The 23,505-nt window shown below is 37.1% G+C and overlaps 1 protein-coding gene across 1 annotated transcript in view; it reads left to right on the top strand.

The window, feature by feature from the left end:
- Positions 1-23,505, top strand: part of PCSK5 (proprotein convertase subtilisin/kexin type 5) — a 269,604-nt gene that overhangs the window by 100,287 nt on the left and 145,812 nt on the right. Inside the window, 2 exon segments of the mRNA XM_009328171.1 lie at positions 7,412-7,500; positions 12,672-12,844. Coding sequence (XP_009326446.1) covers positions 7,412-7,500; positions 12,672-12,844 — 262 coding nt within the window.

Here is a 23,505-nt window from a genome sequence, read left to right as displayed (position 1 = left end):
CTAAATAGTCCTTTTGATTAGGTATATCTAGATAGCGATGTACTGTTCCAAGGTAATACTGGCCTTGATGTTGCTGCTGAACAAGTTTAATTCCAGTGCACAGGAACTAAACTGTACTGGTTTTACTTGTGATTTGCTTTAATGAATGAGAACAAGAATTGGATTACCCTCCTTAAGAAGGTTATGTGAACAGTTATGTGAAAGGCTGTATGAAAAAAAAAGCTCAGATGAAAGTTTTGCTCTTTGCCGGCTTTTGAACTATTTCATGTCTTTTTCCCTCCAGAAAAGAGGCTGAATTAAAGTTTTACCTTGGGCTAAAACATATTAAGACATCAGTAAATAATTCTTTTTATTTTTAATACATGAAACTATATACTTGGCTAAATATATTCTTTGCTGATTTTGTTTGCTATTTCTCATTCTATGTCAAATTTAATTGGCTCCATTAGACCTTCTATTCATTGTTTTGCCTTTGGTAGAAAATACAGATAAAGGCATATTTGTTTTATACATTCAGATTCATATGCTCACTCACAAAAACAAAACTGTAAAATGGTAATTAGTATTGTAGAAGCACAGTCCTTTTCTGGGCTCATATCAGAACTTTACACTTGTGACAAATTAGCTGCTTACTGCTAACAGCTAACAAATGTAGAGAGAGCAGCAAGGCAGCATCGCTGTTACCCACGCTGTTAAGTTTAAGATGTGCGTGTCTGAGATGTGAAGTGTTCCATGTGTTTGTTTTAATGCTGTCACCTTTGATTTTATTTGAGAGAAATAGATGAGTTATTTTCAAGTTATTCTTTAAGTAATTTCCCATAATCATGCAAAAAGTCATTAGCCTTGGGGACCTTGACTCAAGACAGCTTCCAGTCCTGTGCTGTAACCACATTACAACACTGTGTTTGATGCTCAGAAACAGGATCCTGTCTGTGATGTAACACCCAAGTCTTTGGCATTTTTCCTGATAGCTCACATTGCAGATTTGTGTAACTTGTTTTTCACATTTACTCTGTCATCTCTTTCTCCACTGTTAATATCCAAATATCTCCTTTGTGAAATAGGTTTATTCTTATTATTTTTCAGCTGTAGCAGATTGTGTTTTAGAGGCTAAAGATTGAGGTTTTCCTTGCCCATGCATTTAACTTCTGACAGTTCCTTTACATCTCCTTTTTCAGATGTTCCTAGAACAACATCCCAACCCAGTGCCAGTTTGGAAAGTATTTTTCATCCTCCAGATTATTAAAGACCAATTATATATGAACAGCTCTAAAAAATTATTTCTTCTGCACTAAGATGTTATTCTGGGATGCCATAAAATGCATTTCTGATAAAATGCATTTCTGGTGATTGCTGTTCAAATATATATTTTCTCCAGTAGTTATTACATTGTGTTTTCTCAGATATCACATTTTCCTGTTTATGAATATAGAACCATAGAATCATAGAATAGTTTGGGCTGGAAGGGACCTCTAAAGGTCATCTAGTCCAACCCCCCTGCAATGAGCAGGGACATCTTCAACTAGATCAGGTTGCTAGGTGCTAGAATATATTCCAGTGTAAGAGAGATCTTTGAAAATATTTGAAAATTTAACTAAAGAAGGGTTTTACAAAAAATAAATGCCAACTCAGATATTTTCCTACAGATAACAATGGCTACGTAAAATTCCATTGTTAGTCTCCCCATGGAGGTTTGAAAATTATTTTAACATTTAAAGTTCCTTTAGTCCTATAATTTTCAATGTCCACCAACTACATAGTTTAGTTCATGTTACAGGTTCCATCCCTGGGATTCTACTTTGATTTATAATAAAGACTAAGTAATTTTTTTTCTCAATATTAATGCATTGTCTTAATGCATAGGGAATATGTTTATTACATAATTATGCTGAGACAGGAAGTTGACAGTTATCAAAAAAAGGCTGTTCAAGCACAGTCTATTAAAATGTATATAACCTTGTGTAAACTTTTAGACTATTCTAACCTTTTTACAATTCTTTAATATCCACTCTTACAATATGTGCAGCATAGAATTTGCAAAGGATGTGAAGTTTTCTTCTTTTCTGTAGACATTTCTCTGGATTAAAAAAACCAACCAAACCCAAAACAAACAAAGAGCTCCCCCCCCCCAAAAAAAAAAAAAAAAACCCACAAACCACTGTTTTCTTCATTTGTTTACAAACTAATTCCTGTGCTGAGTATCTCTTAGAAAACCTTGGTAAATTACTGGTATGCCCAGTGATTTTTGTGATGGGCTTGCATTGAAATACTCTGAAACTCTTTTCTCCTTAAGTTCCCATTCTGAAAAGACTCACTGGTGACAGGTTGAAGTGGGTTGGACTATAATGTTAGTGTCATGAAAAGCTGGAAGGCTTTAAATCCTCCAATCCCCTGAGCTTTTTGTGTACTGAAATACTTGATGAACTCCAGAAGAATAAAATACAGCAAAGAAATGCAGGGTCAGAGTGTTTGTGGAATTCAAAGAATAGCTGTCAGAGATGGAGGCTCTGAAATGCAGAGCCAATTTACATGGCAGGGGCTTTTCAAATTACTAGCAGCTGTCTTTACTAACTGAATATTTCCTTACTCTAAACGTTCAGAGGAGAGCTTAATTAACTTTTGTCTTAAAGATGTTCCTGGTGCATTATACATGCTTCCCCTTCTGAAAGGCAAATTAAGATTATTGAAAGATAAATGTCGTATGTTTAAATTATGTCAGTGGGATGGGGAGTGATGGTTAATCACAGTACATGCAACTTTTCTCTTTCCATCATTGCCTGAAATACTGAGCCATTTGTCTCAGAAAAAAACTGCTACTGAAAAAAGTTACTTTGTGTAACAGATTAGTGTGTAGCTCTTAAATTTCTCTTATCTTAAGAGAGCTGTCAAAAGACTGTACCTTTAGCATCCAGCTGCTCAAGCACTGTTCATGCATGCAGCAGAAAAAAGTAACATACACCTTTTCATAGAAGTGTATTTCTTCAACAATTTCTTTCAAGTTCTCCATAGAATAGTGAGAGCATCATAAGGCAAAAAAATTATCTTTTCTAAGGTCTTCCTGAGTAGGTCTTTGACACCTTACTGACTTGTTGTTAATGACAGACTGACAAATTTCCTCCTTATAAAAAGAGAAGAAAATTGATCTTAATTGCCTGCATATTTTGTTTGTTCTTTGTGTTCTGTCTCTCTCATATACAAAAATGAAAATAAATATGCTCCTGAAAAAGTTGTACTTATTTGCCTGGAATGGAAAAATTAGATAAAGCAGTTAAAGCTAGGCAGAACCATAAAAGATGGTTTTATGGTGGAAGGTGCTGACCAACTTTATATTCATCTAAGTACAACTTTTTTGGAAGATAATGTCTGTGACATCTTATCCCTTTTACCTGGTGGACTTTTGAGCCTAAATCTGTCTTTGAATAGAGATTTTTTCATGTCTCTCCTTATGAGACAAACAAACAGCAACAAAAAAGTTTTTTTTCTTTCCATTCCTTTTCTTTCTATTAGACCAGGTAGGAGATGTTTGTAGATGGGCAGAATGTCTCATAACCAAGCTTTCTTTCATGTTCTATTCTGTGATACTGCACCACACTGACATTAACACAAAGGACAAGTGCAAAACCTTTTAGCTGAGTGTCTCTTCAAAGTGCCATTTAATAGCCTGGGAACTTATTTCCCTTCACCATAAGCTGGCAAAGGATCCACTGAAATGAAGCATTGACCCTTAAAGTTTATCAAGATAGGCCTTTGTAGAAGGGCAGTCAGGCTTTGTTCTCGGACTGCATCAACTTTTTAAACAAGTTGTATGTGATGCAGGCATCCCACAAAGACAGGAGATTGTTATGTTTTGACATACATATACACATTCACAAAAAATGCTAACTTGAAAGCACCTCTTGTTACTGGTTATGCTGCCTCCATAAACTGTTTGTAATTTGAAGTTTTCAGGATTTCATGCTCAGTAGAAGTTTTCATAGCTTTAAAGCAGACTTCATCAATTTCAGGCATCAGTTTCATCATATTTGTTTATCATGTTAGTTAAGAAATTAGTGTAATGATTAATCAGAAGTCTTTTCTAATTTTAACTGCAGAATTCAGAGTCTGTTCCAAACTGTTGACCTCAAGCAAAAGTCTAGGACAGAAAAAATTAAAAGCAGTGGGGAAAGAACATGATTTTTTATATGCAGATTTTTTAGAAAGTCTTCCCTTTCACAACATAATTGAAATATTACTTAAAGGACCCATAGAAAATAACATATTAAAACAAATTGAGTTGCATGTATGATTAATTCACACAGTGGGAAAGTGATTGTAAGAAGTGCAATTTTATACATATGACCTTGAAATGAATAAAACAACTTTTAATTTTGTCATTTCCATTATAAATGTAGAATGCAATTAACAATAATCTTGGCAAAGAAGCAAGGGTCTAACATAAAAATCTCCTTACAAAATAAGTTTATACCATTACTGGACTTAAAATATGATAAAAAGAAGGATTTTCCAATATATGAGGTCTAGTGAAATACTCAGCAGAGTTAATTTAACTCACAGTAAAACTGTCTGAAGATCTAATTGTCTCTGAAATATTTTTTTTTTCTATTAGAAACTTACATGAAATTTCTTACTGTGCTTTAATTCAATAAATATGTGTCATGATACTTCCACACCAGTTCTTTAAAGCCTCAGTTACTTCTTAATGAAGTTACATCTACCACTGCAGCTACTTCCACTTCAACTGGAATTTAGGGTACAGTTTCATGTTGCTGTTGATCCCATGTCACTGTGGGTTGCTGCTGGGAGCTGCAGTCACACTGTGATCCCTCACACACCCACCACACGTCCCCTCTGTTTCCCCTCTGCAAACATTATGTGGCCATGGGGTGACCAGGGTGTGTTTGGTGATCCAGTGGAAATCCAACCCTTTTGACGTTGCTCGGTGGATGTAGCTAACAAAGTAGCACGTATCTGTATACTCCACTGGGAACCACGGGGAAACTTGAGCTGTTTCTTCCTTTCTTCTTCAGCAGCCTCCCTCCTCCATGTACGGTTTCTATCTGTCCCCTATGTCTACTGAAAAACCTTCCTCCCATCACTGCTTCCCAAACTTGGTACCCAGGGGGCATTTCTTGCCAATGCAGTCTCCCTCTGGGAAGGTGCGGCTCGGCCACATGCATTTCACCAGGCAGGCAGTGATTTATTAATAAATTATATTTATTAATATAATACATTTCTAGGGTATAGTCATCTATACATTTCTAGGGTATAGTCATCCGTGCTTTGATGAGTGAGTGATAATGCCTCTAAACTTAGGTTGGACTAGATGACCTTTAGAGGTCACTTCCAACCCAAACTATTCTATGATTCTATGTGGCACCTAACAAAATCATAATGAGAAGAAGGGACATTTAGGAATCACGTGTCTTGTAAATAATTCTTAAGACAGGCATTTTCCTATAAATATTAATAAATTTTAAAAAGATACTGCTTCAAACAATCATAGAGCTAGAAAACTATTTGAAAATACTTGAAAATTAAGAAGGATCTTTTTAAGACTTGGTTTCATCTGTGATTCCTGAATTATTTACTTCAGGCTTTTCAAAATAATTCTGTAATAGGATAAGACCTTGGTTTATCAATTAGAGAGGCTCTCTTCAAATGAACAAAATCAGGCTTGAAAATTAAGCTTCATTTGAAAAATAAACTTTAAATTCAGTCCTGAAAAATTCTCTGATCAAGTTTGGCAACCAAGTGATGAATTGTAAACAGATTAATAGGAAATGAGTTGAGATATACATATAATTGTGAAATCTTGATCCAGCTTTAGGATTTATCAGCATCGAACTTGGCACTTTGATTTTGTGAATAAAGATTACACTTTTCTCATAGATTATTTATATCTTACTTATCTGATAAACTGAATTATCTCCTTTGAAATCCTAACAGGTTAGCATTAACCACTTATATTGCTTATTTTTTTTTGTTTCCTCTTTTTTCCCTAGTCCTGTTGTTGTTCTTGTTTTACATTAATCCATTCCAAACAACTTATCTCAGTGTTTCTCATCCAAGTGTCTCAAAAGATTAAGGGAAAAAAGTTGCACTAATAATAAGGAAATAAGGAGTGACTCTACCCAAAACAAGCTGTACCAAGAGAAAGCAACTGTGATTCTTGTCTATAATATGGGCGTCAACTTTAATTCAAAAACACCCGTGTTCTCCAGATGTCTATGTAAGCAGTCTGTCAACCACCACCAGCAGAAGAGTGCCTGTGTACGCAACTGACCTCACTTAGCCTCTTGTTGTGTTTGCCATGTTGTTATCTATTTTTTGCCTTGACTTTTTAAACTTCTTTCTTTGTGGCTATTCAAAGCCTTACATTATCTTTGTATCTCCGTCTCATCAACTCCCCATCTCTTTTCCTGTCTGGGCTGAAACTCCGTATCTCCTCTCCACAGCAGCTCTCTAAAGTTCCCTGTCTGCACCTTGTTGCTTGTGTCTCATTTCTGCAATGAAGTTGCCTAAGTGCACAAGGATGAGGGCAAAACTTACTGGTAGAAAACACACTATGAAACCTATATTGCAGGCAAAAGTCTGCAGGGACAGCTTTCCTACCATGGTGGCCATATGGATGACCACTGTCACCTTGTAGAGAGCATGGACCAGGGCTAGGCAAGGCAGCCCACTGTGGCTTTGCACAGTGGGGAGGGGGGGTGAGGAACCGCTGGAGGTTCTGTGTTTTCCTTTAGCAGCTTCTTAATATTATACCCTTGCAGCCCAGGTCTGCTTCCAGGCACAGGGTATACCTCTGATGTGGAGGGTACTTCAGCTGTTTTTTCTGCTCCCAGAAAGGCAACAGGCTTGACGAGTTGGCCCAAGGCATGACCAGGACATGCCCATACAGAAGCTTTGAGCATACCTGGTATATAGCCAGTCTTAGACTTGCCTCTAAACAGCGGTGTGGGCATTGGTGCAATCTTATCTTCCTCATGGAAAAGTGTGGTACATTCTATACCTGCTGGAGGTTGTATGGGGATCTACATGCTAGCAACATGGGTGGTTGTGGGAGAATGCAGGACAAAAATTCTGTCTATAATGTAAGATGTGGTTCAAAATCAAGAACTGGTATCCAAGAATTCTTTGTGTTGCTGTGGATTACATATCACCATTGTATGTCTTTGTTACAAACTGTGCGTGTTTCTACTAGCTAGAAAGACTACTATGAATAGTTTAATATGATTGTGATAACCATGTTAAAATGTGTTTGGAGGAATATTGTAACATGGGTATAAATTACTACGGGGGATTAAGACATTGTGGGTAGTTGTGCTCTTAGCACCTGAGGATGGGCAAAGTCAAAGCCTTTAATCCCAACAGTCTGTGCTTACTTGGAAAAATGTTTGTCTGACTGCAGGCATGGAACCCGTTGTGCTGGAGAAGTGGCAGCCACGGCAAACAACTCACACTGCACAGTAGGAATCGCCTTTAATGCCAAGATTGGAGGTATGTGAAACAATCTCCCACCAAAAAAAAAGAAGTAACCAAAGAGCCATTTGTGCTAAATGGTACATTCAGACCTTTCTCAACAAGAGAAGGAGATTTGTATGGGTAACAAACCTAGCTGTGTTAACAAGTAAATCTCAGTTGTAAAGTGGTCGTCAAATACCAGTACTGAAGGAGTTTGTCTGCAGTGACACTTCTCCAGTGCTCCCTGGAACACTGCCTCTCAGTACACAAAGAAAAATAGAAAGTGAGACCTTTGATGAAAACACAAAACCCAGAATTAGGACGTTTGGGTTTTCTCACAGATTCAGAGCTCTAAGTGATGAACTTTGACAAACCAGAAGTAAATGTACACATCAGGAATATTGCCTTGCATATTGATCCCAAACAAAACAGTCAAAACATAAAACATTTTTGTGTTGTTTGGCTGTGGTTGGAGAGAATCTTCTTTTGATCCCTCTCTGTGATCAGATTATTGCCTGAAATACGAGATTCGATTGCACTTTTTTGTTCATTCAGCCAAGAGGTTCCAAGTGGTTTCTATGAATTCTATGAATTCTTAGTCAACGGCTGCTCAATTAAGGCCTTTGGCTTAATTTGTGGAGATGACTATCAAGATGTCATCTATGTGTCTCCTAGGCTGTAGCCTGCCTGTGCCAGATTTTAATGCTTCAAGTGAAGTTTTACCCTGTATGTTTGATGAAATCATGGGATTGGTATATGGGCTTTCAGTTGAAAGGCCTATAGCTCAAACTCATTAATTGTTGATTTTCTGTCCCAAAATAGAACCCATCTGTGAAAACAGAAACATGTTTATATATACACCAGAGGACAGTTCAAAAATATGACCAGGCAGAGTTGAGGCCATGTTTCTACAATTAATAGTACTGTATCTGTTCTCTACTGGATCAGTACAAGTTTGATCCAAATCAAATGTGAGCACAGCTGCATTTCAAATTAGCCAAAGCACACAACGTCGTCCTAATGTCAGCTTTCTGTTTTCCTGCTGGCTTCAAGAGGATAGACAATACCTGATCCAGCATAAGGTTAGAGTGATGCAGAAAACCAATTTCCCTTCAGGTGGAGAGCATGCCTGCACAAAGCTACCCTGTCAGAGTGGTTTAGAAAATCTGAGCTGGACAAGTGAGTGAGTTTGTGGCAGATGAACAGGCTGTCTCATGTGGACGTGGCATTTGGTCGTGTACCAGCAGCTATGAAATCAGATTACATTGTCAAACCAGAGTCAGAGGAGAGTTAGTGCACCAATAGAGGTAAAAGATGGCTTCTTGGAGAAGTTTCATTTCTGAGTTGGATAGTCACACAACCTGCAACAGTTTGGGCACATCCTTGCAAAGTTCTCCACTAGTAACAGTGGCTTCTTAATAGGTTATTATTTATTAAGCATTCGGAATGTGCAATAATAATGTTTTAGAAACCCTCCAGGCATATTAACTGAATCACAGCCTTTTCTAAATATAGTGTAAAAACTGATTCAGATGGACATAGTTTGAGTGCAGTTAATGTGAACAGTAAAGTCTGCATATGTGTGCCTTTTCATAATATATTTATTTATGTATTTATTTTGTGCAAAGAATACAACAGCCTTCAAGAAATTTCACTGGTCTAAGTGAAATAAAAATTTTATCCATTCCATTTTTCACCACGGTTCTGTAGAGCCATCACTAACACTGTTCTTAAAAAACTGTGTAAACCTCACTTGAGGTAATGTACCACTTTTTAAAAGCATCGGCACTTGATGATAAGACTTCAGGAGGCTCAGCAGATAATCTGCAGAAAGTCAGAGGCAAGAGGGAATTCCAGGGTATTGGGAAGGGAGGTTAAGCTTCCCCTTCCACTACATCTATATATTTAAGAGTTTTGCTGCTGCTGACCTCTATTTGGCATGCCTCCCTCTCTTCCCTCAGAAAAGCCGTAAGCTACATATGTGAATATGCAGTGGTTGTGTTCCCTCTCCACAGGCCCGATAGAGTATAAAAATGTTGAATCATATTGTGTTGAACTAGTGTTCAGCTCGCTTGTTTCCCAGGGTTTTAAAGACTCCTTGGGCCTTCTTGGAGAATAAACTAGAGTCAAGGTAAAGCAATTACACTCTCCTTACACAGAGGAGCACCAGCCGACAGTGATGTTGAATTTGCTCCACCACGATAAGTATTCTTTATTTCAAACCAAAAAACATTATAAGGTATAACAAGGAGATAAAGCAAAGGGGAAAAGAAATCCTTTCCATCGATATTCCATCAAATACTGGCAGCTGAACAAGTCCAGTTAATGATCTTTGTGATGGAAAGTAATTAACAAGGTATCCGCCAGTAATGCTCACTTTTTTTCTAAATGTGTTTGTACTCCTTGTCTCATTTCCACGCATTTAAGAATTTTTGACCACAAAATTTAAGAAATTTTGACCACAAATAGGTCAAAAATAAGATCCTTAGAAAGTCTGAGCCTTCTCATACAATGGTGTAAGTGGGGATGTAATCTGCAGATGAGAAAATTTCATTAAAATCACAATCTGGACCTCCAGTTTTTTACAGGTTGTGGGATGTTTCTTACAAAAAATTATGCACTATGCCTGCAGTTTGTGCTTAGCTAAGATACAGGCCCTTTCACTGAAAGAGAAACCAGTGCACCAAAGGGGTAGATCTTTTTTTTAACGTGACTCTCTGCAGTAATCACACATAGCAGATTACCACCTACAGAGCTTGTGAGACTTTTTATGAGAAGGGATGGTTAGCGTGTTGTTATTGTTGCAGACTGATTGTGGAAGTTGCAATGCATCTGTGGGGATTTGGGTGTTTAGTTACTTGGCTGGGCTCGAGTCCTGACGGGAAAACAGTTACACTGAATTATGGCACAACAGATGTAGATTGTCTTCAGCTGACGAGGAATTAGTTCAGCTGTTTCTTTAAGTCAGATGCTGATTAAAAACAAACATTTTAAAAGAAAACTTGCTTTCAGCTCAGTTTTGCATGTTTCCTGTGATTCATTGAAAGTTTGTTCTGACTAAAATGCCACTTATGTTTTGGCAATTACTGCAAATATTGGAAAAAGTTTACAGAGCTCTAAAGTCTTAGGTGGAACAATCTGCAAACGCAGTCTGTTAATTGCCTTCTGGACAGCTTTTGTTGTGCTATCACCACATGCCAAATGCAGTTTGGAGGTTTTGTGATCGGCAGAATTAACTACTCAAGACATTTGGGGAAAAAACATAAAAAAGAAGAAAAGAAAAGAAAAGAGAAGAAAAGAGAAGAAAAGAGAAGAAAAGAGAAGAAAAGAAAAGAAAAGAAAAGAAAAGAAAAGAAAAGAAAAGAAAAGAAAAGAAAAGAAAAGAAAAGAAAAGAAAAGAAAAGAAAAGAAGGGGGGGGGAGAGAGAGAGAGGAATTGTTTTTGTTTTAAATAGCCAATGAGACGTCTGTTGTTCAAAATCATCCTTGAGGCATGCCTGTCAGCTGTTGGCCGGAGGGAGCAACACCTAAATCACAGTCTTGTCCATGTTGCTTTAGATTTGACCACTTCATCATTAGCAAAAAAAACTGGTGTGAATTACTTCAGGTGCCAATGGCAGAATTTGGAGTTATTGTTCACCAGGTGCATGTAGTATTATTTAGGTTTGCTACGCAGTAACAGAGACGTAAAGGGAAGCTTTATTTTCCTTCTTTCAAAAGTGGTGTACATTTTATTGTCTTTATTTAGAACTAAATATATTTTAATGTGCTTGAAAGAAATTGAGAACACAACTTCCACCCATCATTAATTTTCTTATATTATGCTGAGGAAGAAAAATAAAACCTGAGAATCCCAGAGTTGGTTTAATGACTTTTTTTATAAAGTTCATAGTGAGATCACTGTTTGTAAAAGTTTATTATCTCACAAAACATGGGCAGCTTTTGTGTGAACTTAGAAATTTGATCACTTTTCATTTTTGAGTCAATTAGAGTAAGGAAAAAAGAAAGACCCTCTATCAACAAAGCACCCCTATGCCTTTTGTTAATTGGAAGTTAAGGTCTTGGTAAACATTCAAGTTACTTTAGTCTGAGCTCATGAGCAAAAAGAAATGTGTCTGTAATTAAAAATACGTAAATTTGGCTTATAAATAGCAGTGGCCTTTTAAAGGGGAAAGAGCATCAAATTTGTTAACTGTGGAAGTAATCATTACTCTGTACTACCATAGTTACATGCTAATTATTATTTAATATTTAACATCCCTTTGATCAGATGACACACTAGCTGTATGTAGGTCCTTTTTCTTGTTTAGGTTAAAACTGGCATTGGTGGTTTTCTCAGTCAGAATTAACTTCAAAGTCTTACAGTCAGTCAAACAATAACTTTAAGATTTTCTCGGTTTCCAGATTTAAGCCTACCTTATTCAGTCTAGTGATCTTAAAACATCATGATGCCATTCACTTTAGAAGGGCTGGCACATTGGCTTGTCCAAACCCACATGAATGGATTCCTGTAACACAAGAATTTTAGATTATACCTTACAAAAGCTTCTTCTGCACAGAGGAGGATGTTCACAATATTGTAGTTTCAGGTTGATAATGTTACATATAGGGTTTTTGTTAATAACTTCTTGTAATCGCCTTGCTACAGTGTATGGTAATTGGTCTGGACACACGAGCTTTCTCCCCAGTTTCTTCTTTGCGGCCTCATACAATGAAGGAATAATCCCATGTTTATCTGTCAGCAGAGATCCTTTTATTATATCTGTCAACATACTTACGATTGTTAATGAGTCAAATTAGGTGCTGCAGTTTCACTGCATTATAAAAGGAGAAAGAAAATCATATATTATCTTCAAGTGAGACATGCAAACATTTCAAGGTTCAAGTCTTTTTTTAAATTTTCTTTAGCGTAAAAGTTTGTTGTTGAAGTTTGAAGGCTGTATGGTGGATAAATGACTTATAGATAATTTTTAAAACTCAAATACCAAAATATTCCTTTCTTTTTTGTATTTTTTCATCTAGAGACTTTTTTCCATTGGAAAAAACATATATTCAAAGAGGTTTTGGGTTTTTTTTTTTAACAACAGTAGAAATTCTTATGATCATTCAGTCCAATGCTCTACAGAACAATTTTCTCTGGGGGACAAAAAAAAAAAAAGAAGCATTTTGAGTTGTTTGGTCCTGTTCATTGTATCTTTCATTCTGAAGGTGTACGGATGCTGGACGGAGATGTGACAGACATGGTAGAAGCAAAGTCTCTAAGCCTTAATCCCCAGCACATCCACATCTACAGTGCCAGCTGGGGGCCGGATGACGATGGTAAGACTGTGGATGGACCTGCTTCTCTAGCACGTCAGGCCTTTGAGAACGGCATCAGAATGGTAGGTTGGCATCAAAGTGCATCTCCTAGATCTGCTCTCATGTGCAAGTGTAAAGATACATGCGCCCAGTATGTGTAAGTGCAAGCACGGGCAAGAGGAAAGGATTCTGAAGGAAAGAAGAAAAGCTTCTTCTGTGTAAAACTAAAAATGCATTTTCCTTCTATAGTGACCTGACGGTCAGTCCTTCCTGAAGTGTCAGCTCTGTTCATTTTCAACTGGAATACATCATCCTCAGTGTCCTTTAAAACTGCTCTGAGGTAATGATGTAATTCTGCAAGAAAAAATAAGACTGAAAAATGCTACTTTGCACAGCAGTGCCAAGTCATCAAATCTGAATTGCAATGAAATTTTAAAGCAAAAGCCTTGACTGTTTTTCCTTCTTCCTTCCTTTTCTTCATTGCTTTGTTTTGCTTGATTTCTTAATGGAAGTTTGATGATTTTAATAGGGAGTTGGGGGCTAAAAAAAAAGTCTACACCCATGTTTCTTTCAGCGTTATGTCTGGTCTCATAGAATTTACACCTTATTTATAACTTACATATACATGTCTCTACAAGTCTGTGCTATTATGTTTTCTCTGTGATATAGGCCAGAGATCTTCAATAATACAACACACTAAATCCCAAACACCCCTATATGAAAAAATCAAAGACCTTTTCAATTTTCATTAATAATTTACTGTCAAACAAATTAGACCACAGAAGGAAGCGAGTAGCTAGAGGAACTTTTGTTGTCAGCGGCCAGTTTTTAGTTCTTCCTTTTACCCTTCTGCCTGTTAAATGGCTCAGGGAATTCCTCATCTTCCAGTGCTCACACCTCTTTCCACTATATAGTACTGGTGGAAAGGATTTTAAAGCTTTGCAATTGAAGGTCTGAACATTATTTTGAATGCAGCAGGAGACTTGCTTGTTCAGTGGTGGGTGGCTCTAGGATCAGAAAAGAGAGGATTAATAAAAAACATTTGTTTAAAGAGACTGAAACTGTTGGACCAAAGTGGAACTGGGACACAGTTACTGGAACATGGTAACACTGTGCAGCAAGATTGGAAAGTGCAGCTATTATGAAGTCAATAAGTGTTTTAACCAGGTATGCCAAGAATGATTTTAGCAAACTATAGCTAACATTCAGCCTGGAAGATTTGTGCCGTGTGTAAGAGACAGCGTCTGCCACTGAGAGACTATATTAATTTAAGGTATACCATAAAAAGCAGTCATAACAGCAAACGGGGACAATGAGTGCAGAGCAGTAATTGATGAAGTTGCAAGAGCACCTGGTCAAGCTGATGCACTGTGTGCACAGTGCAGCGTTTCAGGTGATTTACAGTATACTTGACTGTAAGTTGAATTTAAATACATCATAAAATTGATACCCAGTATCACCATAAACATCGCCTAGCAGCACAAGCCTAGGAGGTATGTATTCACCTTTAATCACAGCTGCATCCCTGCTTATTTTGGTTTCCTCGATAAAGTTGCATAAATTTCTTACTCTCACCCCTGTCCTCCCTGCCCCAAATGTGGATAATAATACATGCTCAACTACCAAGCAGGTAAGTTATGAAGAGCAACTACTGAAATACTAAACTAACGACAGGGACTGTGTGCTTCCTATGCTACGTGATGTTAAAGACATGTCTCTCAAACTCAGTTCTGTGAATGCTTTACTAAACACGCAGGCACAGACCGCTGCCTTCCTTTCACTTGGTCATCCTTTCACTTGGTCATAGGACGACCATTCGGTGTGGAGCTGCAGATTTACGCTTTTGCTTGTTGTACATTATGTAACATGTGAAGCCTAGCATAACAAAATACTCAAGCATGTACTTAACTTCACCCTGCGAGAAATTCCAGGAGCTTAGCAGTTAAACACATTTAGGGACGCTGATAGATTCTGCCCCAGAGAGCTCTGCTGTATTTAGTAATCATTATTAAAATAGTTATTGAAGTGCTTTTAAAACAATATAACAAGTATGTAGAAGGCCAAATGCGTCTCCATTACTGCTTCCCATACATCATCACTCCTCCTTTCAGATGGAATATCAGCGCTACCCATCACCCAACTGGAGTTTACTACTGTTTGACAGTGACCACAGAGAAGAAAAACAATAAAGTGATGAAGGGGACCCTAATGGAACTGCAGGATGCAGGGGAACTTGAACAAAATAAGTTTTATGTTTAAAAATACATGTGTTAGTTTAAATGTCATATTTTATGTAGGTAAGACAATCATTAAAAGTTCAGCCCAAATTTCTGTACCAGAAGAACTCAGCCATTTCCGCACTGAAATCTCAAACTGGGGATAAATCCGGTATAAATCAAGAATGTGGAATAATTTGCCAAGAGCATGGATCTTGCCTACAAGCATTATTGTTCCACTGTTGTTATTACAGCTGTAATATGAGAGGATACCCCACAGAACCCAGATGAATTTCATTTTACCAGCACATTGTTCTATATTTTTAGTAACTACCAGTATATAGTGGAAACATAGTATTTAATTTTAAAATTCTGAGGTGGTCTTTTTTCTGATAACAATGCAGAAGGAGAGTTTTGTATATTTTTCCGAGAAATAGTAGAAGTCATATTTGATGCAAGTCAAATTATTATTTTTACAATTTAGTTTATATTTCATTTTATCAACTTTTTGTTCTGCCCCAAGTTGCCCATGCAGAGTTGAATAGATCTAAATATTTCCATATATTTTGAAATTTTGTCTCACTCTGACTATGAAAGCTTTTTCATTTCTACTAAGGAAATAAAAGTTCTCTTTAAAACTTACATAAAATCATACTGATAAGAAATACAAAATGTTTAAGGTTAATCTCTAATTTTCATTCTTTAAAATGTAATATAGACTGAAAGATTGTAAATCTATGTCTCAATTACCATTTTCTTTAATAGGCTTCGTTTCCAGTCCAAAAATTATTTCAAGATTAACCTATTCTTGTTCTTTTTAATAAACCATGCCTTTCTGTCTTCAGATAAAGGTACTTTTTCTATATTTCCTTACATTGTCATAAGACATCATTTTAAAAGATGAGGCAAATGGGAGAAGAAAAGACAACTGTGCCAAAATATTCCTAAAATCAGATCATTGTCCAAGGTAATGACTAGATACTCAACCAAACATAGATTTCCTCAAGCAGTCACAGTAATTGTGCAAATAATAATAGGCAGACAAAAATGCTTATTATGTTGTGTACAGATCTTGACCTTTCTTTTTTAGAACTATTGAACTGAACAACAGTATTACAACTAGTATAGCATCTGTGATGTAAATTAAAGTAACATTGGTACAGGAAAATTTGGCAAGACCTTCTTTCAGATCTATACAAAGGTTCAAGATTTATATTCTTCATTTATTGTGCAAATACACATACAACTGGATATTACTTTTTAAAAATGGGACAGCAAAGGGAAAGGTCAAGATTTTTTGAAAGCATCTGATTGGAAATTATGTTCCTTGTTGAATTAGGAAAATCAAAGGTGGTGCTGAATAATAACTTTGATTAGTATATAGTTAAACTGAATTATCACTTCTTTTTATTATACTCATGAAGTAAAAATTAAATGGATGCAAAAGCCACAGTTTCTTATTCAGTTTGCTGAGAGACTGGGATCCATGAAAAAAATGCCTGGTTTATCTTTAGCACATATTTTTCCAATTAACAGCTCATGCAGGGTGCTTTAGAACTATTATTATTTTTAAATCTGCTGAGCTAATATGATTACTCCTTCCAAATCCTCCAGAAAATAAAAAAGATAAATGACTGTACAGTTTTTTCTGTAGAGTCCCACAGAGACAGCACATGCCATGAATTGAAATAGACAAATCTATTTAAAGAAAGGATACTGAGTAATAACTGAGTTTATGAAATGACAACCTAACCCACAAGTTAAATATGCTTTAAAAATTCTGCCCAGGATCAAGGTAAAGGAAGAGGAAACCAATTTTTAAACCTGTCTCAAGTACCATGATTTTCTGTCATCTTTAGGGTATTTTGTTTAATTCTATTAAATTTGCATACTTGAGTTCAAAGAGAAACCTTGGAGACTTTGCTATCAAACAATTTCTATGCAAATATAAAAGCTCCCTTTATATCATGCTTCCAGTTGACAAGGTCCTTTTCTTGGAAATAGTGTAGTCATAAGGGTGGAAAATTCTAGAGGCTTGTGTTTTAAATACCAATGCATTAGAAGCTGTAGACCTAATAATCTTAAAAATAATTCCATTAGAATCACGCAGAACTTTCCTGAGAAAAATCAAATGAAGGGCAGTATGTCCAAAAGTAACATATTCAAGAAAAGATTAGGTATGCACTGTCACATTTCACCCTGTGTTCAAGAACAGACTTAGCATTGCAAAACATGATTGTGGCCAAAGCATGTAATAAGACTGTGCTGAGTCTGGGACAAAAGGGAGAACACATAAGCCTTTCCTTGGTTCAGAAAGATAAAACCAAAGTACCATTACATTTTAAGATGACTGTCTGTATCTCACAGTCTATAAGCACAATGCTATAAGCACTTGAGAGACTTAGGCTTGCTGATTCATAGCTCTGTGATACAGCATTCAGACTAGTTCATTTCTATTTATACAAACAAGCCTGTTATTCTGGGATCAGTCTCAACATCATTTGGAGAGTAATGCATTTCAGATATTCTGACTTGTTCTTCCACTGCTGTTTGGCAAAGACCTAATAGTCAAGTTTCTGGATATATGACCCCTGTTGATATTTTATGTTGCAGGGTTTCAAAGAGCTGGTTATCTCACCTCTCCAAACGTCTCACCAACTGCATGCTCTATGTTGTTTGTTCTGCAGTACCCATAAGGTAGTCCAAATCAGCGACAGGGCAGGTCATCCTTAATACAACCTAAAAGCCAGGGAAATCTACATGGAAAATTTTGGCTTTCTGCCTGCATCGGTGCAGGGGCCTTCATCTCATTGCCATGACACCATTCTGTTTAGCAAGCTGGACACAAGCCAAAATGTTTGATGGACATTAATGATCAGATGCTGTGTGGCTGAACCTCTTGTGAGAACTCGGCTTGGTGCCTTCCCTCCCATCATCACTGCCCCTTCTCATCTCTCTCGCTTCACCAACTTTGGCTGCAGGGTGTGTGTTCGAAGTGTTTGCTGGGAGCAGAAGGCTCTCTTACAATCCCTAAACAAGCCTCCTACCCACATGCAAGAGAGAGAAAGGCAAGGGAAGAAAAGGGAAGGGAAGAAAAGGGAAGAGAAGAAAAGGGAAAGGAGAAAAGAAAGAAAAGGATTTAACATTTATTAATATTATTATTATTACTACTACTACTACTACCACTATATGCTTCTACTCCAAAAGTGGAAGAGATTGTTCATTTGCAAGTGTCCAGGCAAAGGTTTGCTGCCTGTGTTGTACCACAGATGTTTCCCTTAAATTTATTTTTCCTGTTACCACTTCTCTGCATCATTCTGAGTAGGATGTGTTGCCTACACAAAGAGGAGTTATTCTGTTCTGCTTTGCCAGAGAATTGCACTATAAAAATCAAAGACAGAAGTTACTACAAGAAGACTTCCAGTCAAATGTGTCAAAATAACTTCCAAAATGGCTGCCATTTTATACACTCAAATATTGTGATGCACGGAGGTTAAGACCAGATTTTTTAAACTGTGTATTTTGTTTGCTCACCTTGTACAGCTGCCGTTTGAGACTGAATAACACCTATCTGTGTGTATGCGTATCTCAGGTCATATATGGATATGTTTTGCATGCACAAGACCTCCTGCACATTTCTAATTAGTTGGCCAAAAACTACTTTTTGAAGATCAATCGGAAGAATTAGTGCTGTGCTTGGGGGAGGTTTCAGAAGACATGACTTCCAGTATGCTGATGTAACCTAATGTTAGGTCCTGGCATTTATCTGTTATATGATTTGCATATATACTGTTTATCCCTATTGCATCTACGATGTAATATCTGAACATGTGATGTTGTAGTTACTTCAACATACTGAGTTAAACTTTGGGTGTCTCTGTACTACAGGTGGGTGCTGACTATGTACCAGAACTGGAAAAGTTGTATGGCATTTTAACATTGTAATTCTTCCTTCTGATGTCATGAGACATAGCATCATTAGCTTGAAATAATATTCGTAGTTCTAACATCAGAAAAGGCGATTATCATCTAGTCCTGTCCCTCTTCATAAGCCAGATCAGCAAAATTGTATTCAATTATGACTGCATCAATATCCCTGTTTTCTTGATTCACCTATTATTTTCTGTTTTCTGTACATCTTTTGGGAAGAACCAGTCTTGACTGAAACCTGTTATGTCCGTGGCTGTGCAAGCCACTAACAACCTTCACTATTGAAAATATATAGCTTATTACTCATCTAAATATCTTTGTTTCCTTTCCACTGTAAAATGCCTCTTCTGCTGTATTTATGGTGCATCTATGGTGTTAGAAATCTCCACATGTAAGTAATTACAGATTTTGGCCAAGTGATCTCTTGGATAAATTAAATTGGAACATAGGGACATAAGACAGGAAATGACCACGTAGGTCATCCAGTACAGTTCTCTACTATCAGAGGCCTCATGCCCTATAAATACATTCAGCAGTTTCTATTCTAGAATGAATTAGAAATTTTTTCCCCTCTATTTCTGTTGGAAGACTGCTTCACAGCCATCACTAATCTATTGGTTAAAGACTTTCTTCTAAGTTACAGCCAGGTTTACTCATGTGCAGTTTTTTGTCCATTTGTTCCAGGGCCAAAATTGTGCTTCAGCTTAAATACCTTTTTTCCTTCCATTTTTCTTTCTGACATATTTATAGAACACAGTCCCCTCTCAGACTTCATTTTGATGTGATAAACAAGCCACACTCATTAATTGCTTAAAAACTAGGCTGTCCATCTCCTTGCTCATCAGAGTAGTGCTTCTCTCCACATCTTTCAGCCTGAATTCTTTTCTTGAATGCAGGTGGTCGTAGTTGCTAGATTCACTAACATGTTCTTTCTTTTTATGTCAAAATCACCTAATAACTTTGTTTCCCTGGCTCATCCTTAAAATACTCTACTCATAACTTCCTTAACTCCTGTGTTTCTCCAGCACAGGCCACATCATCTCCGGTTCAACCATTTCCACTTCCACCTCACTATTACATTAACCTTCATTTTCTTTTGTTTCATTACTGATTTCTTGGAGGGCTCATCACATGTTTTGCAGAAACCAGACTGACTGGGTTTAATACATTTCTCTGCATCAAATAAGTTATCAGAGAAAAACTTAACAGATTTACCTGGACTTCTAAAGTGCGTGTTGCATTTTAGCCTGTTTCCATTAATGCTGGTGCCTCTTACTGTCCTTCAAAATCTGTTCTACAGCCTTAACGGTAATGTTTTGTATATTCAGTTTCCTTCTGTTAGTCAGAATTTCCAAACCACAGTTCATTCCTGTAGTTCTTTCTGAAACACTTTCTGTTTCCCGGCATTATTTTTTCAAGTGTGGATACCAGAATGGGGTATGGAAGTTGTAGCCTTCTCTATGCACGCATAGTACTGTTTCCCTATTCCCCGCAGATGTTCATATTCACCCTGCTTACCGATCCAAGGAGCAGACTAAATTTTAGGGCAGCTCATTGCTGATTGGTTATCTGCCACAACCCTAAACTCCCTTTCAGAGTCACCACTTTCCAAGAGTTTGCCCACCCTCCTATATGTTTTACCAACCAGCTTAATTTCTAGGTCTTATTACCTTGCATTTGGCTGATATACATATCTCGGGATGCCTTAATGGCTTTACAAATGTGATTTATACTTGATATGATTTAGTTTTCTCGAGACTGAGACTGCCCAGCAAAAATCAGGTTAGGTGACAACCTTAACACATCATTAAGCTAATAATAATTCTTCGCTCTATGATTTGCACATAGTTAGCAACTTTCAGCATTCAGCCGAAGTAGAATTAGGGATATTGCCTTCCAGTAAATGAAACAGAGTTTAGGCTTAGTGATACCTGGATGAACTTTGATACTATGCACTTTATTTTCTTTTGGAAATATATAAACAAATCTAACCTTAAAATGTGTCTCCATTGCTTTCTGTGAAAAGTGAGATTTTTCACAGACAGTCAACTTGTAGTACAAAAAAAAAATGCAGAAAAAGAAATAATATACCAGATATGGTCTTACATTACGTTCAGTGGAATATACAAATCCTGAAAGGCAGGAAAATTTGGAATGAGAGTTACAGGAAAATATACCTCAAAATGTCCAGTTTCCTTACAATGTCACAAAGTGTACTGGAAACCAGAACTGTTTAGTTACCTCATCCCATCTCACACATATATGGAAACTGTTGTAACAAGCCAGAATAGCATTACTGCTTTTGGAGTTGTTGTCAAAAGTGGCCTCTGGTTTTGGGTGCCCAGCCTGAAACAGGTGATATATTTGAACATAAAAACCCACACCATTCTTGTTGTGGGGTAAATCTTAATTTGGAAAGCCAATACTGAAAAGCCGCTTTGGCAAATGGGTCTCTTTCCATACACTTCAGTATATACATTTCAGACACTGCATTTTTGAAACACGAATCTGGTTACTTTGTATGGGCAAATCACATATCCACTTTACTCATATACTTGAACAACAGCAGAATCTATGTATTTCTATGTGTCCTGTGGGAAAAAATAGATTTCTGAAAGGCTAGTTGCTGGAAGTTTGACGTCAAAAGTTTTCTGTGCATAGAATTTAACATAAGTTTAAGGCACAAAACTGTGAGGGCAATGATTTTACACACAACCTAAGTGCGTTTTTTCCTCCTAAACAAATGCCATGGGAGATAAAACGCACAAAGCGATTATCGCAGTCCTCAGTCTGCACAGGTAGAAGCGGAGCAGCCTTATTTTCCTGCTCATCTACTGAAAAGAGCTAAATTTGCAGAAAATTTGAGGTTCTTTGTTGAACCGCAGAAGTTCGACAGACATCTCAAAATGTGAAGTTTTCCATAAGGAAGAGTCTGACGTAAGTAGTAAAACAACAACTGTGTGAATCTGGTGGCCATGGACTCCTCTCTAGAGTGTTTAATCAGACGGTAGCGTAAAGGTGACAAGAACTGCCTGAACCCACTCCATAGAATGGATGTTAGTGTGTGAAGTCCATCCTGTATCTAGTCCTAACACAGATATTTCTCTTGTGCACTGCCTGTTTACTTTGGCTTTGCATGCAGAGACAATTTCACCTATCATTAACTAGAGACACTCTGTGCAAGAGAAATTTTGGAAAACCCAGCTCTTGTTTTATCACAGGTGTTTACAATATACAGCTTGCTTTATCCCAGTAACAATATAGACAACAACAACAATAGTAATAATAATATGGAGAGATAGCCTGAACCAGAACTGCGATTCATGCAGCCCTGAAGCTGACTCTATTTTGTTTAGGAAAATGAGAAATTCATTCCAGCATTCCACAGGTTCAGATTTCAGGTTTCAGCCAACACTTCTTTTGGTTGCACTTTAAGCACTAATTATAGCTCTGTGGGGAATATCTTGGAGCTGTTTAAGCTGTTGTTCTAGTGAAGAGTAAAATAAAAAATACACCACATACAAGGATGCATGTTGAAATGTTCCACTGATATATCCCAATAATTATTGTGTTAATGCATGGGTGCTTGCGGTTATTCAGTACGTTATTTTTTTTTATGCACATGTGAAAGTATTTTCACGCTTCAGTATTTTAAAGGTATCATATCCTATGAGCTAGTAAAATAGATTTTTCCTTCTTTTTGTCATGATTAATTATTTTGTCTTTCCTTTTCTTAACTAAGAAGCTGGTTCAGAAGTAGCCAAAAAGTTTAACTTTATTAGCAACAACTTGCCTTTTCAACAATATAAGGTAATCGTTGCTTTTTGTAAGTAGTGACAGATTTTTGCGTTGTATATATATCGTGCGTATGCCTGTTCCAGCACTAGGAAATATTTTCTTGACTTCCTAGTTTGCCTAAGAGTAAAAACATGGCTGCTAATATAAAAACACACGATTTAATTTTTAGACACTCCCTCAAACATGCATCATTATGTACACCTGTTTTTACTCATTTCTTCATAGATATCATAGGTGCACATTTTTAATGAATTGATGCACAAATGTGAATTTTTCTGAGAGCATGGATACCTCAATAGAATTAATGGCCTCAGAAATTTTTCCATTTGTTCATGAATTCATGAACATATGACATGGCTGTTTTAATAAAAAATAATGTTTGGCTATCTTCTGATAGCACTTCAGAATTGCTGGCTTGGACTCTCAGCTTACCATTATCTGTTTTGGAGAGAGGCCTGCTTTCAAATGAGAGTGTTGTGCAGTCTACAGAAGAGTCTTTTAAGGGTGGTGTGCCAGACTATTTTTCATTCCCAGATTAGAGGTTAAGTGGACTGGTAGAAACTCAGCAGGAGCTGGGAGATGCTGCTTTTCAAAAGCAAAATGCTGCCAGTCAGCAGATTGGCAGCACTGTGCCTCTACACAGGGCAGCAGTGTCCAGCTCCCAGGGAGCGCAAAAAGCTGTGGAAGCTGGAAGCGAGGAGATGCTGCCTCTCACAGGTTCATCTCTCAGGATGCTGTGATCCTTGGTGCCTGACCCTACAGTGGCTGTACTGTGCTGCACTCAAAATCATGCCTGCATA

The sequence above is a fragment of the Pygoscelis adeliae genome, unplaced genomic scaffold, assembly GCF_000699105.1.
Source record: "Pygoscelis adeliae isolate BGI_AS28 unplaced genomic scaffold, ASM69910v1 Scaffold45, whole genome shotgun sequence".
NCBI lineage: Eukaryota > Metazoa > Chordata > Aves > Sphenisciformes > Spheniscidae > Pygoscelis > Pygoscelis adeliae.
Note: the sequence above shows the minus strand (reverse complement) of the source record. Positions and strands in the feature narration are given on the sequence as shown.